The following is a 21,576-nucleotide window of genomic DNA, read 5'->3' on the forward strand; positions in this document are numbered from 1 at the left end:
GGACCAAAGCCACAGCTACCTCCTTGCCCTCCTCGATATTTCAGCAGCCTTTGACACCATCAGCCACCACCACCTCCTGGCCCATTGGAAAACATTGGCATCACAGGCCTAGCACTCGCCTGGTTCAAATCCTTCCTATCGAATAGAAAGTTCTCTGTTAAAATTGGCAACACCACATCCACCCCCCACCCCTTACATCAAGGAGTCCCACAAGGTTCTTCACTTTCATCCACCCTCTTTAATGTCTACCTCACCCCTCTCTGCCAACTCCTCTCTGAGCTTAAACTAAAGTTCTATCTCTACGCTGATGATGTCCAGATCATCATTCCCATCCACAACTCCATCTCTGATGCCCTAAAGCACTGGGAAAGCTGCCTTGCAGCCATCAGCTCCCTACTCACAAACCTCCACCTTGCTCTCAATACAAATAAAACTGATCTCCTGGTTATCTCCTCCCACCCACTCCACCCCCCTAACTATTGATCCCAAGCCCAAACCCCTACAACACAACCATTTGTAAAGGATCTAGGAGTTCTCTTTGATCATCAACTAAACATGAAAAACTATGCTAATTCCATCCAAAAAGCAGGTTTCTTCAAACTCAATGTACTTAAAAAAACCTCAGACCACTACTATACAACAAAGATTTTCGTACAGTGATCCAAGCCACCATACCTAGCAAACTGGACTACTGTAACGCTCTCTTCCTAGGGCTACCCTACTCCACAATAAAACCCCTACAAATGCTACAAAATGCCACAGCAAGACTTATCACAAATACCCGTAAACACGAACATATCACCCCCATCCTTAGAGACCTACACTGGCTCCCTATCCTCTCCTGCATTCACTACAAAACATTGACCATAGTACACAGATCCATACATGCCCACAACTCCAAATGGCTAGACATCCCTTTCAACTCTCCCCAGTCTACTCGACCCACCAGAATTGCCAACAAAGGCACCCTACTTGTGCCATCACTGAAATTAGCCCATCTATCCTCCACACGCGACCGTGCCTTTTCAATTGCTGGCCCCGCCCTCTGGAACTCCCTGCCTCCCAACCTGCATCTTGAACCTTGTATGATTAAATTTAAAAAGTATCTAAAACTTGGTTATTTAAATGATCTTATCCAGAATAGATTTAAAGGAGCATACCCAGTATAGTTTCTCCCACTGCCAACCCTTAAGCCCCTCACAGTGTGATTATACATGCCTTATGTTAAGGTTTTCTCTTGTTGTTTTTGCCTTTTTTTTAATCTATATTTTCCATACTGCATTCTTGTTCTCCCCCCCCGCCTCCGTTTCATCTCCCTGTTAATATGTATTTTCCAAGCTTAATGTTCAAATGTAAACCGGTATGACGTCCCCCACTAATACCGGTATATAAAAGTCTTTAAATAAATAAATAAACATATTCAGTAGAGCAAAAGTTCTATGAACTAAAAGAGAAGGGTCCATTTGGAACTGTCAGATGATGTCACTCTTGGTATGGCTAATGTCTATGGAGAACATAGTTTCCGGTAAGCAAACTTGCTTTTCATACATGTCAGATATTGCAGAACTCTGCTGCTTGTTTAATTACTGTCAGCTCAGTTAGGGATCATATTACCACCAAATTGTGGGAGTTGCAATGGCTGCCAGTTGCCCAGAAACTGAACTTTAAACTAGTTACACTAGTGTACAAAGCCCTTAAAAATGATGGCTTTCAATATTTGCAAGATTGTTTGCAAGTCTTTTCCTTCTTGTCTTCTGGTAAACACCTTCTTGCCCTATCCTTGCATAAAGAGGCACAATTATAGGACATTTTGCAAGAGGACCTTCTCTGTTGCAGGTCTCATTTTGTGGAATTCACCCCCTGCTGAGATCCAAGACATTGTTGACTACTGAATGTTCAGAAAGCAGCTGAAGGCTTTTACCTGCAGATCAGTCCAAACCAACAGGGATTTCCTCCTACCAGTAGAGGGAGGCAGAGGACTAATCTTTGCCTTCACAGTGCTTCTCTATATAATGTGGTCCTGTTTGAGGATTCATCAGTAGTCATCTGCCTCCAGCCAGAGGGTAGGCGGAAGTTCTGACAAGAGAAAAAAGAAAAGACGCGGCCTCAGAGTCTAACCGTCCAGAAAGTGGGTAGCGTTCCTCCCTGATAGGCTGGGGCTGAGTTAGGGGATCACATTCAAGGTCCGCCGACGGTATTTGCTCTTCCCTGCCCCCAGGACAATCCGATTTCCAGAATGTGGCATAGTGGCAATGGAGGACTCTGCCCACATTTCCCCTCCCCCTCAGAGACCAGGTTTGGAGAAGGAGAGGAGTTGCAGAGTGTGGTGCACGCAGATTCTTTTGTAAAAACTGTGATGGGGAAAAGAAGCATCGCAGTCCCCAAGAGGAAGGAGAGCGTTCTAGTTGTAACCCTGGGTCCCAGCCCCTCTTACTACTGTCAGCACAAAGGCCCCTTGCAATATCAGGCCTGCATAGGCTGTCCTCGATACAAGAACCAGGGCAGCAAGGTCACTGAAGTCATGAAGGTTCCAGGAGGCCCAGAGTTTCAGTGCATTTCATAAAGAAGATGCACAGGGCCTAATTGGAATTAAAGGGGCAGCAGAATAGTCAGCCCCGAGGGGCACAAGACAAAGTCCCTTCAGGAAGAGAGCACAATTGTAACCAGAGGGAGGAATGTCTCCCCGGTGCCATGAACTCAGCCCTTTAAGGAAAGAAATCTTTTCTGCTGGGGAATTGGACAAGGAGGAGCTGGAAGAGGGAGCAGACCGATGACTCAGCAGTCAGGCTGTTCAGACAGCAAGACATGAATGCTCTCATTTCTAAAGTCTCTAAGTTGGAAGAAGGCAGTTAAAAGAGGACAGACCCAAGGGTAACCCAATACTTACAGGGATTAAGAAGCCAGCCAAAGCATTTGTGCTGCACTCGGCCATTCAAGATATGATGGCAGTGGAGTGGGACATTCTGGAGCTGGCCCTAAAGAATTTCAGAACCATGGAAGGCCTGTAACCCCTGCAAGAAAGGGAGAAATTCTTTGACACTTCAGGTGGATGCTACGGTAATAGCATTGTGGAGAAGAACCAAAATTCCTGGAGTGAGGTACAGCTCTCAGGGATCCTTTGATCTGGCTAGTTTAGCCCTGTAAGTGGTAATTTGCGGTGACCATGTGGTAAGGACAGGACCAGGGAGGACCAGAACAGTTAACCATGGAAGCAGCAGCAGCAGCCTTTTTGCCAGACATCTTATATGATATTATAAGGATCTCCTCTAAACAGGCAGCCACGGCAGTTATCTCGAGGCGATTGCAATGGCTAAGAAATGGGGTGGCAGATTCAGCCTCTAAAGCAAGGTTAATCAGGCTGCCCTTTAAAGGGAAGCTGTTATTTGGTGAACGTTTGGCCACAATGGTAAAGGAATTTGGAGAATCAAAGCCGCCAAGGCTGTTGGAATACAGGAAGCCTGTGGCCAGAGGCCCTGCCTTTAGATTTCATCTGAGGGACGACAGAGGGCTAGGTCTTCCGGGAGGTCGCAGTTCTTTCGAGGCAGCAAGCAGGAAGCCATGAGGGTAAGTTCAGAGCAGCACCTTCAGGAAAAGGGCCTTCTGACAATTGCAAAAGCCACGCCTTGATTCCACTAGTGGGGGGGCCGCCTGCAGAAATTCTATGAGGATTGGGCCCAGTTCACAGGCAACAAATGGGTGCTGGAGGTGGTTTGTCAAGGTTATGCGTTGGATTGAAAGCTCCAATATGCAAAAGTTATGTCAGATCCCTGTTCAGGGACTCAAAGAAATAAAGAGATCTGGAAGACGGTGTACAGTTTGCTACAGTTAGATGCCATTGTTCTGGTACCGAAGCAGGAGCAAGGAAGTTGTGGCAGTGCGCAAAGGAGAATACCTATCCTTCTTGGACCTTACAGGAGCATACCTGCACATACCCATCAGGCAAAGTCATCAACAGTTTCTGAGGTTTGCAATAGAAGGGCACCATTTTCAGTTCAAGGCACTACCGTTTGGGCTTGCAACAGCCCCCAGAACTTTCACAAAGGTGATGGTCATAGTAGCGTCATTTCTCCACAAGGAGGGGACAATTGGCTGATAAGAGCCAACTCAGTCCAGGAGGGTGTGCAAGCAACTCAGAGTGTGGTTCAGGTGTTGCAGAGCTTGGGCTGGATAGTGAACCAAACCAAAAGCCACATGCAGCCATCTAAAGAATTGGTGCATTTGGGGACTCGATTTCACACAAGATGGGCAAAGTATTTCTGCCGCAGCAGAGGATTCACAAGCTGTAGCAGCAGGTCAGGTCATTCCAGCAGAGGAATCACAAGCTGCAGCAACAGGTCAGGTCATTGCTAAAGGACCAAAGCCATACAGCCTTGACATATTTACACTTTCTTGGGTCCATGACAGCAACCATAGGTAGTCCCCTGGACAAGAGCACCCATGAGACCACTACAGGAGAGTCTTATTTCTAGGTGGTTGCCGCAGCAGGGATACTTCAAGTGACTCCTTCTTTTAGCCAAGATGCGAGGCAGCCTAGGCCGGTGGCTGTCCAGGAACAACCTCATGAAAGGAGGAAATCTAGAGAACCCCCCCGTTTCCACAGATACCAGCAGGAAAGGATGGGGGCACCTTGCGAAACATACATAGTGCAAGGCCGAAGGTCCCCACAGGAGACAAGATGGCCAATGAATGCCCTGGAGACAAGGGCAGTCCGGATGGCATTAGAGGAGTTTCAGGAAATACTCCGGGGAAGAGCAGTGAAGATTTTTTCAGATAGTGCCACAACCATGACATATGTGAACAAGGAGGGAGACAAAATGAGCAGGCACGCCCAGAAAGGAACCCAGTTGCTGATGCAGTGAGCAGAGAATTACCTGCAAGACATCTCTGCAACCCATATTCAGGATCACAGAATGTCCAAGCAGATTTTTTGAGTTGCCAAGAACTGGACCCAGGGAAATGGGAACTGGCGGATGCTGCCTTCCAGCAAATAGTCAGATGGGGATGTCCCAGTGGGGACTTGATGGCAACCGACAAAAATACAAAGGCAGAACAGTTCTTCAGCAAGTCAAGAAGCGACCTAGCCAGGGGAATGGATGAAGTAACACAGTCTATTGTACATATTCTCAGTATGTCCCTTGGTAGCCAGGGTTATCAGAAAAATTGCTAGTTACCCAGGAACAGTAGTATTAGGGGCCCTGGATTGGTCAAGATGCCCTTGGTATGCAGACCTTCTCAGGTGCAGCATATTGAAACCAATAAAATTCAGCCCAATTGCAGGGCTGCTTCATTGGGGCCCAGTGTAGATGGAAGATCCAAGTCCCTTCTTGCTTATGGCCTGGCTATTGAAAGGCAGAGATTGAGGAAGAAGAGGTACTCCAAACAAGTAATCTCTGCATTATTAAAGACATGAAAACCTTCCAAAACTGGAGCATACACAAGAGTTTGGAAATGCTTTCAGCAGTGGTGCGAACAGCGGGCCTTCAATCCAAAGAAGGCAGACTTGTCAATAATCTTGCAATTTCTGCAACAGGTCTGGAGAAAGTCCTAACGGTAAATTCTTTGAGTGCAGGTGGCAGCAATTGCCTGTTTCAGAGGACAGATTGAAGGAGTCCCTCCAGATGCTCAGGCGGCTATATCTAGATTTCTAAAAGATGTAATGGAGTACATCCTCTGAGAAGAAACCAGGTGTCAACATGGGACCTAAACCTGGTGTTGAGAGCATTAAATCAGCCACCTTTTGAGCTAGTCAAACAGGCATCGATAAAGGACCTCACTAAAAATGGTGTTTCTGGTGGCAGTCTGTTCAACTAGGAGAATCTCAGAGCTGCAAGCCCTGTCATGCAGGGACTTGTATTTTTCATTCTCCAAAGACCGGTCCCTTTATTCTTACCCAAAGTGGTGTCATGTTTTCATATGAATGAAGTAGTAGTCTTACCAGGCTTTAGGAAAGAAGAGAGGGCAAGTAAACTGAGCATGAAAGGTCTGGATATAAGAAAGATCCTGTTCAGATATCTGGAGACCATAACCTCTTCAGAAAATCTGATAGGTTGTTTGTGTGCTGTACAAATAAGGCAGACTTGTCAAGGCAACGCAAAGGGGAGGCAGCGTCAAAGGCCTCTATTGCAAAATGGATTAAGAAGGCAGTGGCCTCAGCTTAGGTACTCAGATGGAAGAAGGTGCCGGAAGGTTTCAAGGCACACTCCACCAGAGCGCAAGCAGCATCATGGGAAGAATCCGGAGCAGTTTTGCTGCTAGATATCTGCAAAGCAGCTGCTTGGACCTCGCTGCATTTCTTCACTAAACACTATAGGTTAAACTTAAAGGAAAAGAAGGATGCGGCGTTCGCCAGGGGGAAGCACTCCTGCCTGGAATGAGTACTGCTTAGATACATCCCGGTTAGTCTGGACTGGTCTGCAAGATGTGAAGGAAGGTGAAATTGGTCCTTGCCTGTTAATTTCCTTTCCTTTAGTCCTGACAGACCAGTCCAGAACTCACCCTAAGAGGAATTTTCATTTTTTTTCCCTCTCATGCCTTAATTACGTTAATTATAAAAGAAGGAAAAATATTGAGAGATAGGGAGCAGGAAGAGTAATTACTGCCTATGCTATAAAAATTCGAGGAAGGGGAAGAGCGACATTAAGGCTCGGATTTTGATTTTTTTTCACACTGATTTTGTTTTTTTATACTAAAGCGTGGGTTTTAAATTCTCTTTTATCAGATGCATATTTATGAAAAACGATCTGTTTTTAATTCTAGGTGAGTTTGTTTAATCTTGATGGTAATTGTACTTGTCACTGTGGTCTGCCTAGAACTCCTTGCCCTGGATTAGGTGGAATATAAAAACCTTTTAATATATATTTAAAAGGTCATTGCATTTAGGTCAATATACACTCTTAGATGGGGTATGTTGAGCAAGAATACATTTAAAATATGTAACATGAATTTTTCTTTTGAGCTGTACCAGGTACCTTTTAAACTGTGAAGTTTGCCAAGAGATTTGCCCCCTGGAACTCAGATAACAGAGTTAAATTGACCCCTAAATATTCCCAGATGTGTATTTGTGTATATTTATCTGACTGTTATCTCTCTGTTGGGTTTATTGTGATAGGCTGATTTAATTTCCAGTGAAAATCTTGGTCTAATTTCAGTATTTAACATTTTTTGTCTGACAAGTCTTGCTGGTATTAACAAGATAAATGTCATTACAATAATGCCAGTAATTTACAGTATTGTTTTTTTTATCAAGCACACTAAAATTTTAAATAGGGGTGGCGGTAAAATACAGCAGTAAAATCTAAACTGCAGTTTTCTGTAGTTTCACATCTCTATTGTATTGTGAGGCATGAGACCATAGACCAAGTGATTTCAGCCATCTGAAAACTGCTGAGACTCTACATGGCAATGACAACTGCATTAATATAAAATGAATCTAGGGTGATAGGAATATTTCTTTGTTCTTGTTATACAAGCTTTCAGAATACAAGACTCCATGGTAAAGCTCAGTGTTCTTAATGTTTGGTTTAGTCTGCCTTATCTGTAACAATACAGATTTGCATGAAGACTAGCCATGAAACAAATGGATCACTCAGTGTCAATGTGCATTTTGTAAAAAGCATTGAATAGATTCCTTTTGCTAATTTTAAAGGACACATGATAGATTTTGTTTTTTTCTAATTTTAGGATCCTTTAAATTCTGGGGATGATGTCAGTGAGCAGGAAGTGCCTGACCTGTTTGATACAGACAATGTAATAGTTTGCCAGTATGACAAGGTACAGTGCTTATGTTTGGAATATTCAAAGCAGAATGATAGTTTGTATAATTCTAAGGTATTATAACCCATCCATGAAAGGGAAAAGGTATTGCGAATTTTACTATGTGAGAAAAAAGTAAGCTGTATTTCAGAAATGTAGTAGTCTGTGTAGAATTTCCTGTGTAATTGGTTGTTCATATAGTTATGTTTTGGATGCTAAAGTAAAATATATTGTTTGATAAATGGAATAAGGTATTTTGTTGGAGTGTGTAGAATTTAGTAGAAAGCAGTGAAATCTAAGATAAAATTAAAAGATAGTTTTCACCTTATTTTTGAGCTAAGTATACCTTTTGCATTGTCTAAGTAAAATATATACCTAATAGTCTCCGTCAATAAGCATGGCTAAATTAGCCAAGACATGTAGGGCAACATCATCAGACAGTGAAGAATGGGAGCTTTTTTCCTGGCTTAAAGTTCCCATGCACATGCTGATTTATAAGCCCCATTCATTCTTTTTATTTTGTCTACATTTCTGCACAAACCCTTTCTCTTTGTCAATAATCTGTTTGGTACTTTGTTTCTTTTCATTTTAATTTGCTTCGTGTTGTCTCAATGCCTCAGCAGCCTCTCAGCTACACTTTTCAGTGCTTCAAAAAAATTAAAAGGTTTAAAAGAATGTCCTACTCTAAGAAGGCCACTTCCACTGGCTTCAGGGATTTTATGTGTGGCTGAAAGATGTCCATCACTGATGGTCATGATATTTGTTAGAAATATCTGGGGCCACACCACGACTAAGCTGATTGCTGTGACTGGCCAGATGTTACTGAGGTCCCACAGGAACAGGACTTGGAAGATGGATAAAACCGCAGGTCAGTGAAAAGCCGGATTCATTCTTCCTCTTGGAGCAGGGCCTCTCTGGGCTCCCTCCATGCTGAATTCAATAGGAGCTCCTCAAGCAAAGTTCCTCCTTCTGTGGCACTGGTTTCTGGATCCGTCACACCACTGGAGTTAAGCAAAGCATGAAAGCATTCTGCATGCATGTGTAAGTCATTCACTGGACTCCTGGAGCTCATTGATGTATAAGAAAAAAGTGTCATGCAATGGAGCCAGTGGTGCAATTGCCAAAGTTGAGGTTGGGATCAGACCCATTGATGCATAAGCCTTCAACGTTACTGACACACCAGGTCTTGGGCCCTGCTTCCATGTTGATGCACTGGAACTGGATGAGATACATTCAAGGGTACTAAGGGAATTTAGAGATGCCCTGGCAGCTCCGCTGACTAACCTTGTCAATGTTATTTTAGAGACTCGAGTAGTTTTGGAGGACTGGAAAAGGATGGATGTGTTCCTATTCATAAAAGTGGAAGTAAGGAGAAGGCTGGAAACTATAGGCCAGTTAGTCTGACCTCCGAGATAAGCAACTAATGGAATTGCTGCTAAAACAGGATGGTGCAATTTTTGGAATTCAGTGGATTGCAAGATCTGAGGCAGCATAGTTTTACCAGTGGTAAATCTTATCAGACAAATCTGATCAATTTCTTTGAGTGGGTGACCACAGATTTTCATCAAGGGAGAGCGCTAGATGTAGTGTACTTGGATTTCAGCAAGGCCTTTGACACAGTTCTGCACAGAAGACTTATAAATAAATAGTGCGCCCTTACTATTGATCCGAGAGTGACTGACTGGGTTCGAACCTGACTGAGTGGGAGGTGCCAAAGGGTAGTGGTAAATGGAGTTTTCACTGAAAAAGGGTTTGTTACTAGCGGTGTGCCTAAGGGATCTGCCCTTGGACCAGCGACATAACAGAAGGGTTTTGGGAAAGGTTTGTCATTTTGCCAATACCAAAATTGATAACAGGGGTGGACAGCCAGGAAGGAGTGGAAAACATGAGGAGGGATCTTCTGAAGATCAGTGAATGATCGAAAGTCTGACAGCTAAGATTTAATGCTAAAAAATGCAGAGTAATGCATTTAGGATGCAAAAACCTAAGGGAAAGTTACAATATTGGAAGTGAAAGGTAGAGCGAGATCTCGTGGTAATTGTATTTGATGATCTTAAGGTGGCCAAATAGGTGGATAAATTGATGGTAAAAGCCAGAAATATGCTTGGCTACCTAGGGAGAAGAATATTAAGCAGAAAAAGGAAGGTAATATTGCCCCTGTATAGGTTCTTGGTGAGTACCTACTTGGAATACACTGTGTATAATTCTGGAGACCGCACTTTCAAAAGGATATAAATAGGATGGAGTCGAGCCAGAGGGTGGCTACTAAAATGGTCAGTGTTACGATTGTCGCCCACGGGATAGCCGCACGAGTGGCTTCTCTTACCCCAGACGCTGCCGGCAAGCTCGCACGGCAGACGCTGCCACCCCTGCAAGGGCTTCTCTTAGGCATGCGCAACGACATTTCATTTAAAGGGCTCGTGGTGAAAAAAGCCTGCGATGCCCTCAGATGATGTCACTACTGTCTGTCCTATAAAAGAGCTCTTCAGACTCTCAGCGTTGCCTCAGCAAGAAGGTCTCCTGGTTCTTGGTTCTGGCTCCTGCTCCTGTCTTGCTCGTCTTCAGTTCTATTCCTGTCTTCAGCCTGTTCCAGTCTTTAGCTCCGCTTCAGTCTTCAGCAGCACTGTGTGCAAACTATAAGCCATTAGCCTCACCTGTGCCAGTCTTCAGCTTCAGCCTTGCCTTCTCAGATCTTCAGGTTCAGCCTTGCCCCTGCCAAGTATTCAGTTTCAACTTTGTCTTGGTATAGAAGACTCACTCACCTGCCGTTGGCGCAAGCCTTAGGACCCAACCCACAAGGTTATGCCAATTGTGCCACGGCAAAATGGGCTCACACTCTTGTCGTTCCCAATACATTGCTGAGGTCATGAGCACGGTGAATGCATCTCCGCGATGAGCCATTGCTGCCTTGGCCCACGAAATACAGGAGCAAAAAATGGAACTGATTGGTCTCCTGTACAAATTCATGCAACAGGCCCAGCAGCAACTCAGTCAAGTAAAAGATTCACTACAGACCTTGTTTCAGCACTTAGATATGTTTCAAGCTCGAAGTCTGGTTTCCATCCCAGTGCTTCCCCGACAAATCCTGCACCAACACCCATCCAGGCCTTGGTATCTCTGATTCAATTTCTGCCATCTCCGAGGTATAGTGTTGATCCTAATGGGTGCATAGGATTCCTCAACGTGTGCAAGATGCAGTGTGAACTACAGCCGACCTATTTTTTTCAGACCGTATCAAGATTATGTATATCCTTTCCTTGTTGGACGGTCTTGCTCTTCCTTTTTGTGGGAACAAGATGACTGACTTCTCAGGAACTTAGATAATTTCATACAACAGTTTCACTTGATCTTTGACCAGCCTGGTTGCCTCTTGTCTGTTGCTACAGAAATTCTTTGGATTCATCAAGGAACTCGCTCGGTAGGCAAGTATGCAGTAGAATTTCATACCCTATCTTCTGAACTCGGTTGGGGCAAGGCTAGCCAAACCGCCATTTTCTGGCAAGGATTATCTGGGAGAATAAAAGATGAACTAGCAGCTCGGGACCTTCCCCCATCCCTCGAAGAACTTATTGCCCTGGCTATTTGTATAGATCCAGGAACAAGCTCATGAAAAAAAGAGCTTTCAGCGACCACTCCCATTGTTCCCAGACTTCCTTATCCCTCACAATCCATCTTAGAACCACCGAAAGTGGCCGCCTTCAAAGAACCAATGCAATTAGATAATACCTGACTCTCACTTGATGAGAAACAAAGGTGAAGATCGCAGAACCTCTCTCTCTATTGTGCTGCTCAAGACCATTTTGTATGTCGCCGTCCTGCGAGACCAAAAAATTCTGTAAATAGAAGCCTCATCAGGTGGGTAGACTTTCACCAACCTGCTTCTTCACAACTGATAACGGTGTGTGTCACCTATCGAAAACGCTCAGTTCAGGTTGAAGCCTTAGTAGACTCCGGATTCTGGGGCAACTTTATCCAAGAATCACTGCTATGTTAATGTGGTTAACCACCCCCTGTGTCATTTTGTCTGTCTACAGAGAGCCCTTAACTGGTCATGTGACAACCGCTTCCTTGCCCATTACTGTGCAGATTGGCTTTCATCAAGAAACCTTCATTCTATGTACTTTCTAAAGCATCCATCTCTTTTGTACTTTGACTACCCTGGCTCAGTCTCCAACAACCATTCATTGATTGGAGCATCTTACAGATTAATAAATGGGGTCCATCTTTCCAGGAGCATTGTGCTACCCGAAATACCCTGCCCGAACTATCAGATTTGCCACTCCGATGTACAATCCTGTTCTTATGTGAATTCTGAACTGTGTTGCTTTCCTGCCAAAGAATCTTTGTCCAGTTTTCATCTTTGTCTTTGTTTAAATCTTCAGTCTTATCTTTGTCCAAGTCTTCATCTTTGCTTTCATTCAAGCCATCAGCCTTGTATGGTGGTTCAGTTCAGTCCCGAAACCAAAGAATCCTTGGATCCTGTGTGTCTCTTCATGAGCCGAAGAGAAGAGGCTTGAGGAGGAGGTACTGTTATGTTCGCCACCTGCAGGATGACCCTTTGAGTGGCTTCTCTTACTCCAGACACCACTGGCAAGCTCTCGCAGCTAGATGCCGCCACCCCTGCAAGGGCTTCTCCTCTGTGCTTGTGCGTGCGACGGCGTTTCGTTTAAAGGGCCTGTGGAGGGAAAAGCCCTCGGTGTCCTTGGATGACATCACTGCCAGTGCCCTATAAAAGGCTCTCAGACTCTCAGAATGGCTCAGCAAGAAGGTCTCCTGGTTCCTGTCACATTCTGGTTCCAGCTCCAGTGTTGCTCAAGCCTTCAGTTCTGTTCTTGTCTTCAGCATGTTTCAGTCTTCAGCTGTGCTTCAGTCATCAGCAGCACTCTGTGCAAGCCATCAGCCTCGCTTGTGCCGAGTCTTCAGTCTCAGCTTGGTCTTGGTATAGACTCTTGGACTCTGTCCTAGACTGGCCCATGCTAAGACTTGCTCACCTGCCGTTGGCGCAAGCTTTAGAACCCAGCCCAAGAGGTTGCGCTAATTGTGCCATGGCAAAAGGGGCACATGCTCACGTCCTTCCCAACAGTCAAGGGTCTTCATTCTAAAATATATGGGGATAGACTTAAAAATCTAAATATATATATCCTGCATGAAAGGCGAGCTAGGGAAGATATGATAGAGACATTCAGACATCAAAAGAAGAGATCCTTTTCAGTGGAAAGGAGGTCTAGAATGAGAGGTCATGAGATGAGGTTGAAAGAGAGGGTAGACTCCGGAGTAATCTTAGGAAATATTTCTTTACATAGAGGGTGGTGGATGTGTGGAACAGCCTCCAAGTGGAAGTGGTGGAGACAAAAACAGTATCTGAATTCAAGAAATTATGGGATAAATACAGGGGATCTCTAAGGAAGTGATGAGAATTATAATGCTAAATTAATTGGATGGATGGGCAGACTGGATGGGCCATACGACCTTTTTCTGCTGCCAATTTTCTATGTTTCTATGTAATTACTTATATAGTGCTACTCTTCCTCCGTTTCTTCTTTCCCTGTCCTTTTTTTAATAGTTTGTAGCTTGGTATAACTATATCCCAGTCATGGTTTTCCATGACAGCCACTATATCTTTTTTTTTTTTAATTATCTGTTTATACTTTTTACAAGCATTCATCAAGCAAAACATTACTTGAGTAGAAATACAGGTAATACAAGGAAAAGACATTTTTTGACAGCACGATACAGGGGAAAAAAAACAACTTATGTCATACCTGTCTAACAAGCCCTCCATTATGATCCAAGATTACACAACTTCAGGAAATATAGTATTTAAGTAATTTAACTATAGGACAGTTTACTTTTTCTTGAGATATCTAATTCCCACCATTAGAACACATTTATTCAGGACCTGGAGAAGAGCTTAGTAATGGTCTACTTTTACTTACTAAGAATTCTGTTAACTGAGATGGTTGAGTAAATATATATGTATTACCTCCATGCTTTACTAAACATTTACATGGAAATTTCAATATGAAAAACATCCCTAATTGGACTACTTGAGGTTTTAACAACAAAAATTGTCTTGTACGTTTTTGGGATTGCCTAGACATATCCGGAAACATCTGAACTTTGCAGCCCAAAAATTCCTCTGATCTATTTAGGAAATACTTTCTGAATACCCAGTCTTTATCAGACTCTAACATAAAATTCACCAGCAATGTGGATGGTTTTGCCAAATTACTCTCAGAATCTTCTAATATTGTGGTTACATTTATACTCGATGCCTGTGGTGGTTGTAATTCCTGCGTCAAAATATTCTCGTTGCTGTTTCCACTAATGGCTTTCTTCAGTGGAGGAAGGTAATATAACTTAGATATAATAGGTAATGTTACTTCAGGTAATTTAAGCACCTCCATTAAGTATCTCCACCAAAGTTGCATTGGTGTTGACATCAGAAGCTTGGGGAAATTAATGCACCGAATATTTTTACTCCTTGAAATATTTTCCAAGTTCTCAATTTTAAGTTGTAAAATCTGATTTTCCTTAACCAAGGAATATTGTAAATCGGTCAGCTTTCCCAGGTCAACTTTAACTGTCAACAGTTCACTTTTAATTTGGGTGTTTTCTGCTTCTACTTTATCAACTCTCATTTTTGTGTCTTTCACTATATTCAGTTGAGCTATCATCTGTATCACCATATTCTTCAAATCATTTATTGCTTCCCAAATGAGCTCCAGTGTAAAGGTTTGTGGTCTTACCAGGTTTTAAAGTTGCAATGAGGAAAAATCCACAAAGCTGTCTTCAGGCCCCGCTCCTGCTGCTCTGGTGGGTATTTCGCCAGCCTCAGGATTAAGTTGTTGAGCCGCAACAGTTTTCAGCAGGGTTTCATGCCTTGTCGAGGATTCCATTGGGCTGACAGCTTCAGACAACCCCAGATCTCCTCGCTCCTGCAGGAGCCTTACGACTGGGTTGGCTGGCGGCGATCTCTCCCCAGGGGAGAGTGATGTCATCAGTTCTGGAGCATAGGAGGGCTCCTCTTCCCCCCTCCTATCGCTCCCCTGACTCCGTCCTACGGCGAAGTTGGACGTCCATCGGACCCACGATTGAAGTGACCACTGTCGCGTCCGAGGCCAGACGCTCCTTGGCCCTTTTGTGGGCAGAATGAGACATTATTCAACTTGAAACTTTCCAGCAGTAAGCAGGACACTCACACCCGCCACGCTGCCGGCGCCATCTTGGATCCCATCGACAGCCTCTATATCTAAATCAGCTTTTTCTATGACTGCCTCTAGATTTGGGACTTTATTTCTCATGCTGTCAGCATTGGTGTACATGACTTTCCAGATATTGCCCTTTTTTCCATTTCTATACAAATATTTAATATTTTACTTACCTTAGGGTTTTGTTCACTCATCCCTGAAGATTCTAGTTTAAAGCCTTCCTCAGCAGGTTTCTCATTCTGTGTTGAAAGATGCTGTGCCCCTTCTTTAATAGGTGGACTTCATTTCTGTTCAGTAATCTTTGAATTCATTGCTTCAGCCTTTGTTGCACCTGTGAGGGTCACTGCAGATACAAAGGGCTCTCTCCAATGGTGGTTAAGCCCAAATGTCCTGGAGATGGGAGCTGCCCTTTGGTTTCTATTTCATCAAGTAACGCTGGCAACATCCACAGGGGATGGGACACTCACACAAGCTCTTTCTAAACCCAAGGAGTCTGATCATCAACAGAATGTGTGTTTCAGATCAGCCTGCTGGAGCTATGAGCAATTGGACATGCAAAAAGCTTTTTCACATCTCCTTCATGGAAAGAGAATTCTGATCCAAACCAGCAAGCAAGTAGCAGAGTTCTATGTGAAAAAGCAAGGGAGCACGATTTCGTAAACCATCTGCCAATCAGAATTTGGGAGTGAGCTTGCAGCCACATAATCTTCCTACAAGCAACCTACTTTCCTAGGATCTTCAACACGTTGACAGATCACCTCGGCAGAGTATTTCGTCCCCTCAAATGATCTCTGGATCAAACAGTAACAGATAGGTTGATCTCTCAGGTTGCCCATTGATTGACTAGTTCGCATCAGAGGACATCAAGAAAGTATACAAATTATGCTTCATTCTTCAAAACAAGTTCAGATGTGCTCTAGTTGTTTTTCTGCTAAAGTGGTATGCAGATTTGCCCTATGCTTTTCCACCACTTCTGTTTGTGGTGAGACCAATGCAGAAGGCATTCAAGGCCATGTATGCCTGATCCTCATTGCTTCAGTGTGGCCCAGACAGGTGAGAACCACATCAAATTGTCAATCAGCCTTCTGATCCCTCTGGGTCATCTGTGTTATCTGAGATTTTCCTCAACTTGCTCAGACATAAAGATTAACAAATAAAACAAAAAAAATATAAGGTGATACCTTTCAATTGGTTTAACAATATATTTCTTGACTAGCTTTTGAGAGCTTATACGCTTGCTAGTAAAGAAGTGTATAAAGTTATTCCAATAAAAAGGTAACACATTTATATTTATTCATTAACCTTTTATTTCTGGGCATTTAAGTAAACTAACATAGCAGACCAAATAATCTCTCAACTTGACGGCATAGATGTTGATTACTGTCACTCCCCACAAAAGTTAAGGATATTTTGATTGTTATCAGGAAGCCTTCAACTAGAAGAGATTTTGATTTTAAATAGAAAAAATGTTCATCTTGATGTCAAGCAAACTCCCCGGACCCATTTGCTTGTGATCCAAAGAAGTTGCTCTAGTACTTATTCTCCCTATCTTCCTTAGGTCTCAGTTCGTCATCGGCCAAAGTGCATCTCAGCAGCATTGCATCTTCAATGTGGCTAGAAAAGCAATATCCATAAATCCTTTAGAGTCAAGGTTCCTGAAAGGCTTGTGGCATATGAGACCTCTGGTCACCAAACTGCAGGTGCCATGGGATCTCAATGTATTGGCACAATTAATAAAACCACTTTATGAACCATTAGTTGGTTTCCTTAAAGTTACTTACCTGGAAAGCAGTGTTCTAGTTGCAATTATGTCCACTGGAAGAATCAGTGAGCTTCCGGCATTGTTCTTTACTCACCATACATACAGTTTTTCCATAGTAGAGTGGTGTCTTGCACTCACTCCAAGTCTCTGACAAAAGTAATTTTGGCTTTTCATAGGAATCAAGCCATTATTTTGCCTATGTTCTTTCTAAGACCTTATACACATGAAGGGGAAAGACCCTCCATTCACTGGATTGCAAAAGGGCTTTAGCATATTGATAGACTAGTAATAGCAGTTGCCAATTGTATGTTATCCAACTGGCTGGCAGACTGTATCACACAGTGCTATGCTTTGGCTGGCCTTCAGATCACACACTCCTTCAAGGCTTATCAAGTAAGAGCCATGGCTACCTCAGTAGCTCCTTTCTGAGCCAGGCCTATCAAAGACATTTGCAAAGCTGAAGTTTGGTCATCGGTTCACACCTTCACATCCCATTTCTGTCTGGACAATCTGAAGAAGTGACACTAATTTTGGGCAAGCAGTTTTACCCAGTAGTCCACTCTCCATGGGGTGGGGGGCAGGAGCGGCGGGGTGGGAGATGCTTTTCAGTAAGTGTTCTGCTGCAACCCTCAGCTTAGGACTCTTCACATGTCATGGCTAAGTCGGCCTTGCTTGCCAATGGAGAAAGCAAATTTGCTTACCATAAATTCAGTAGACAGGGTGAATTAACCATGCTTAATGCCTGCCCACCTCCCTGGATAGTTGACTACCAACTAAAACTAAGCTCTACAATCAACTGAGGGACTCATGAGGCAGCGCAGGTGGAGGAACTCCTGCACATACTCAGTAGAGTAAAAGCTCTCTGAGCTAGGAGAAAAGGGTACGTACGTTTGGCACCTTCAGATGATGTCACCCTACATGTCATGGCTACTTCATCTTTCTGTATATGGAGAACACAGATCTCTTAGATCTCATTTTATAACTGGTTCGAGCAAGGATATATAAAATTCAATTTCTCAAGGACTATAAAACCTCATTTTCATAATATCTACAGTTAATAATTGATATATTTGCATGCATTTTGTAAGAAATAGTTTAAATTTATACTTTGCTTAGCTTAAAATCTACATAGTTTTGTAGCTTTTGAGGACCAGCATTGCAGATCACTGGAAAACAGATTGGAATGTGTCAATGCAGAGTTATGTGGACTTTTCATCTATATTTCTGCCAACTTGACACAGTTCTAGAAATATACGTTCCTTATCATTCTGCTACTCCAGTCCAGCTTCATGAGTTTATACTACCTTGCCAGCAGATGGAGATAGAGAACACAACGTTTCCAGTGACATTATCACTGTTAGTATTAGAATTGGTACATTACAGTCAATTGCCAGTATTATCTGACTCTAGCAGACAGTGGCATGAGCTAGTCTGGTAAAGCAGGATTTTCTTGTTCCCAAGATTTTGTGACTGGCCTACCCTTGGTAGAGTAGGTCTGTTTCCGCTCCCTAGCATCAGTCTAAGGTTACCTCTTCTAATGGAGGAAGATCTTTGGCTGAGGGCCAACAACTAGTTTGTTCCCTTGGTTGAGCAGGCCCTGTTCCGAAGCTTCTTTGGAGGAAGGGGTGCAGTGCATGCCTTAGTTGGACAGGTTCCAGTGTAGGTTTCTTAGTGTCTGTGGACCCTAATAGAGTACAGAGGTATGGGGGTACTAAAGGAGACAAACTGCAGGTTTGCCTGGTGCCTCTTTCCTCCCTTTTTTTTCTCCTTCTATCCCACCTTATTTGCCCTCTCTTGGCAGCTTTCTCACCCTTCCCATCTCCCCTTGCCTTGCTTTGTCCTCCTTTGCCTTGCCCTGGGTCCTTCTTAACCTTTGACTGCAGGCTTCATAAAGTTTAAAAGAAAAAAAAAACAGGACAAGAAGTTTTTCTTCTATCACTGTCCTACTGTAATTGTGGCTCCAGGCAGTCAGCATAGGTGGAGAGAAAAGGTCTTTGGACCATTCATTGGAGGGGTGTGAATAGATTTCCAGTGAGGTAGTGGTGGTCTTGCAAGTCAGCATCAGGTCCATCCAGCTGCAGCAGCAGGAAGATTTGCAAGGGGAGGGCATCTTTCTTTTTCATTTGAGGGGAAGCATAGTAGATATAGAGTGCCTTTATGGGGGGGCTGTGGACATCAGCACGTCTCCAAATGGCTGGTTTAGTTTGTCCTGGATGTGATGGGGCATGGCAGTCGTCAACATTTCCTATGCACAGGAAAGCAACTGAAGAGAACACAGTTCCTACTGCCTCATGTGATCTCTTGTGCAGAAATGACTGCCATTTTGGATATCCCTTGTGGTGCAGACCTGTCTTTTTCTTTTTTTTTTTCTGAGAACTCTCATTTAGATGGGTTTCGACCCTGGGGGGAGGGGGGTATTAATCTCAGGAAGTGCATTGTTCTTTCTCCCCACGATATCACCCATGCATTATGGCTTATTCATTCTGCTGCCTAAGGAGAGCCATGTTTACATTTAAGTATATTTGGTTTATCTTCTCAACCCTTAGGGGCATTTTTCCCTTTTCTGGAGTTACTGCATCCTATGCACCAGATAGTAAGGTTCTTCCTAACGTCTGTAGGGTGAAGGGGATTTGAGCTTTCTGTGGCCAGTTTCAGGTTCTAGCTTTCTTCTGAGTGGAAGATCTGCTCATTTCTGAGATCACTTGTCAAGTTTTAGACATGGTCCAAGAGTCTCTTGCCCCCAAGATCAGTAGGTGAGCTGGAGAGAGCACAGGGGCTGAGGATACCCTGTAGTTGTTGAGAAAGGGGTGATAGAAGAGGGTGAAGAATCTTCCATGATTAGATTATTTTGGAAAGAGGAGTTGCCCTCCATATATATCAGACTCCAGAGTTGAGGAGGATCCTGATGGATATCCTATCCTGGAGAGCATCAAAAAGTCATTTGGGGTTGTCCTGCTTCATAAAGTGCCAAAGCACATGGTGGTGTCATAGTGGAAGTTATCTGATGGGGGTGCTCAGAGCGAGCAAGACCATAAATAGACCTTGTTGGTGGAAGAAAGGCAGTCTTTAGTTCGGGTTCCCCAGGTTGCACTTTAGTATTGCCTATGACCTGCAAGACTAATCTTCCTATAGGAGGTATTGCTCTTAAGTATGCACAGGATAGGAAGATTGAGTCCCTTTTGAAGCAAGCATTTTCTGCTACAGTTCTTCATTTGGGAAGGGGTACAAAGCTCTCACCCTGGTTTGCTGGTTATATTACCTTTTGGAGAGTCTGGAGATGGATTGATTGGAATCAGGGCAATCTTTTGGCTCATGCTGTGTATGATATGGTTAAGATTTCTTGAGCAGTGGTATTGATCGTCTTAACAAGAAGGTTGCTGTAGCTACATAACTAGTCAGCAGATAGCATCTAAGTCTCGTCTCGTTAGCATGTTTGTTGAAGGTCTGACAAGTTCTGAAATTTTTTCAGGCTCATTCAACTAGAGTGCAAGCTTCTTTGTGGGCAGAAACCACAGTAGTTACTCCTGGAAGAGATTTAGGGACAGCCAGTTGGTCATATTTCCATCTCTTAATTATTTATTTGTTTACAAAGTTTATATTCTGCCTTTATCAATAGCATTATACAAAGTGGATTACAAGAATCTACATTAAAACATCTTTTACACCATATCATATTTACATATCATATTTACACCATATCATATTCCCTCAAAACTTCTCCTCTCAATACCAGACACCATATCCAAAACATTAGCAGACATCATCAACTGCTCGCTATCCCAAGGTTCCTTCCCAGAAGACCTCAAACAAGCCTCACTCAAACCTCTTTTAAAAAAACCCAACCTGGACCTAAAAGACCCCAACAACTACCGTCCAATAGCTAATCTCCCTATCATAGCTAAGATTATGGAAAGGCTTGTGAACGCCCAACTATCGGACTTCATCGAAGACAACAAAATTCTATCCGCCTCACAGCATGGATTCCGCAAAAATAGGGGCACAGAATCCCTACTTACCTCCCTAACAGACCTACTCATCTTAGGTACAGACAAAGGTCAATCCTTTCTATTGATCCTTTTGGACCTCTCAGCAGCTTTCGATACCGTAAATCACGCTATCCTCATCAAACTGCTAGCTGCGATAGGAATCTCTGGTTTAGCGCTCTCCTGGTTCAAATCGTTCCTAACCAACAGAGGCTACAAGGTAAAAATCCAGAATAAAGAATCATCACGCCACGACTCGACCATCGGAGTCCCACAAGGTTCCTCTTTATCCCCTACACTCTTTAATATTTACCTCCTACCACTATGTCAACTCCTCATCAACCTCAAGTTAATACACTTTCTCTATGCAGATGACATCCAGATCCTGATCCCCATCAAAGAATCATACTCAAAAACCCTTGAATACTGGGAATCCTGTCACCTAGAAATCAAAAACCTCCTCAACAGCCTCAATCTGGTACTAAACTCCGCCAAAACTGAAGTATTACTCATAACTCCTGATAACAATCTCACAACCTCTCTGCCAAACAACCTACAAACCACTCATGTAAGAGATCTAGGTGTGCTAATCGACAATAAACTAAACTTCAAAGCCCACATCAATAAAACCACCAAAGACTGTTTCTATAAACTGCAAGTTTTAAAAAGGATAAGACCACTCTTCCATGCCAAAGACTTCAGAACCATCCTCCAAGCCCTCATTTTCTCAAAATTGGACTACTGCTGCTCCACTTTACTTGGCCTCCCCTCCTCATACACAAAACCGCTCCAAATGGTCCAAAACGCAGCAGCCCGACTACTGACAAACACTAAGAAAAGAGACCATATCTCCCCAGTGCTACAAGAC

General features: G+C 43.4%; 1 protein-coding gene across 3 annotated transcripts in view; it reads left to right on the forward strand.

The window, feature by feature from the left end:
- GTF2A1L (general transcription factor IIA subunit 1 like) overlaps positions 1-21,576 on the forward strand; it is a 140,694-nt gene that overhangs the window by 108,536 nt on the left and 10,582 nt on the right. For all 3 annotated transcript variants that reach the window (XM_029593397.1, XM_029593395.1, XM_029593396.1), the window contains one exon: positions 7,681-7,770. In XM_029593397.1, coding sequence (XP_029449257.1) covers positions 7,681-7,770 — 90 coding nt within the window. The remainder of the gene's footprint in view (positions 1-7,680; positions 7,771-21,576) is intronic.

This window comes from Rhinatrema bivittatum, chromosome 3 (genome assembly GCF_901001135.1).
Source record: "Rhinatrema bivittatum chromosome 3, aRhiBiv1.1, whole genome shotgun sequence".
In the NCBI taxonomy this organism is placed as follows: domain Eukaryota; kingdom Metazoa; phylum Chordata; class Amphibia; order Gymnophiona; family Rhinatrematidae; genus Rhinatrema; species Rhinatrema bivittatum.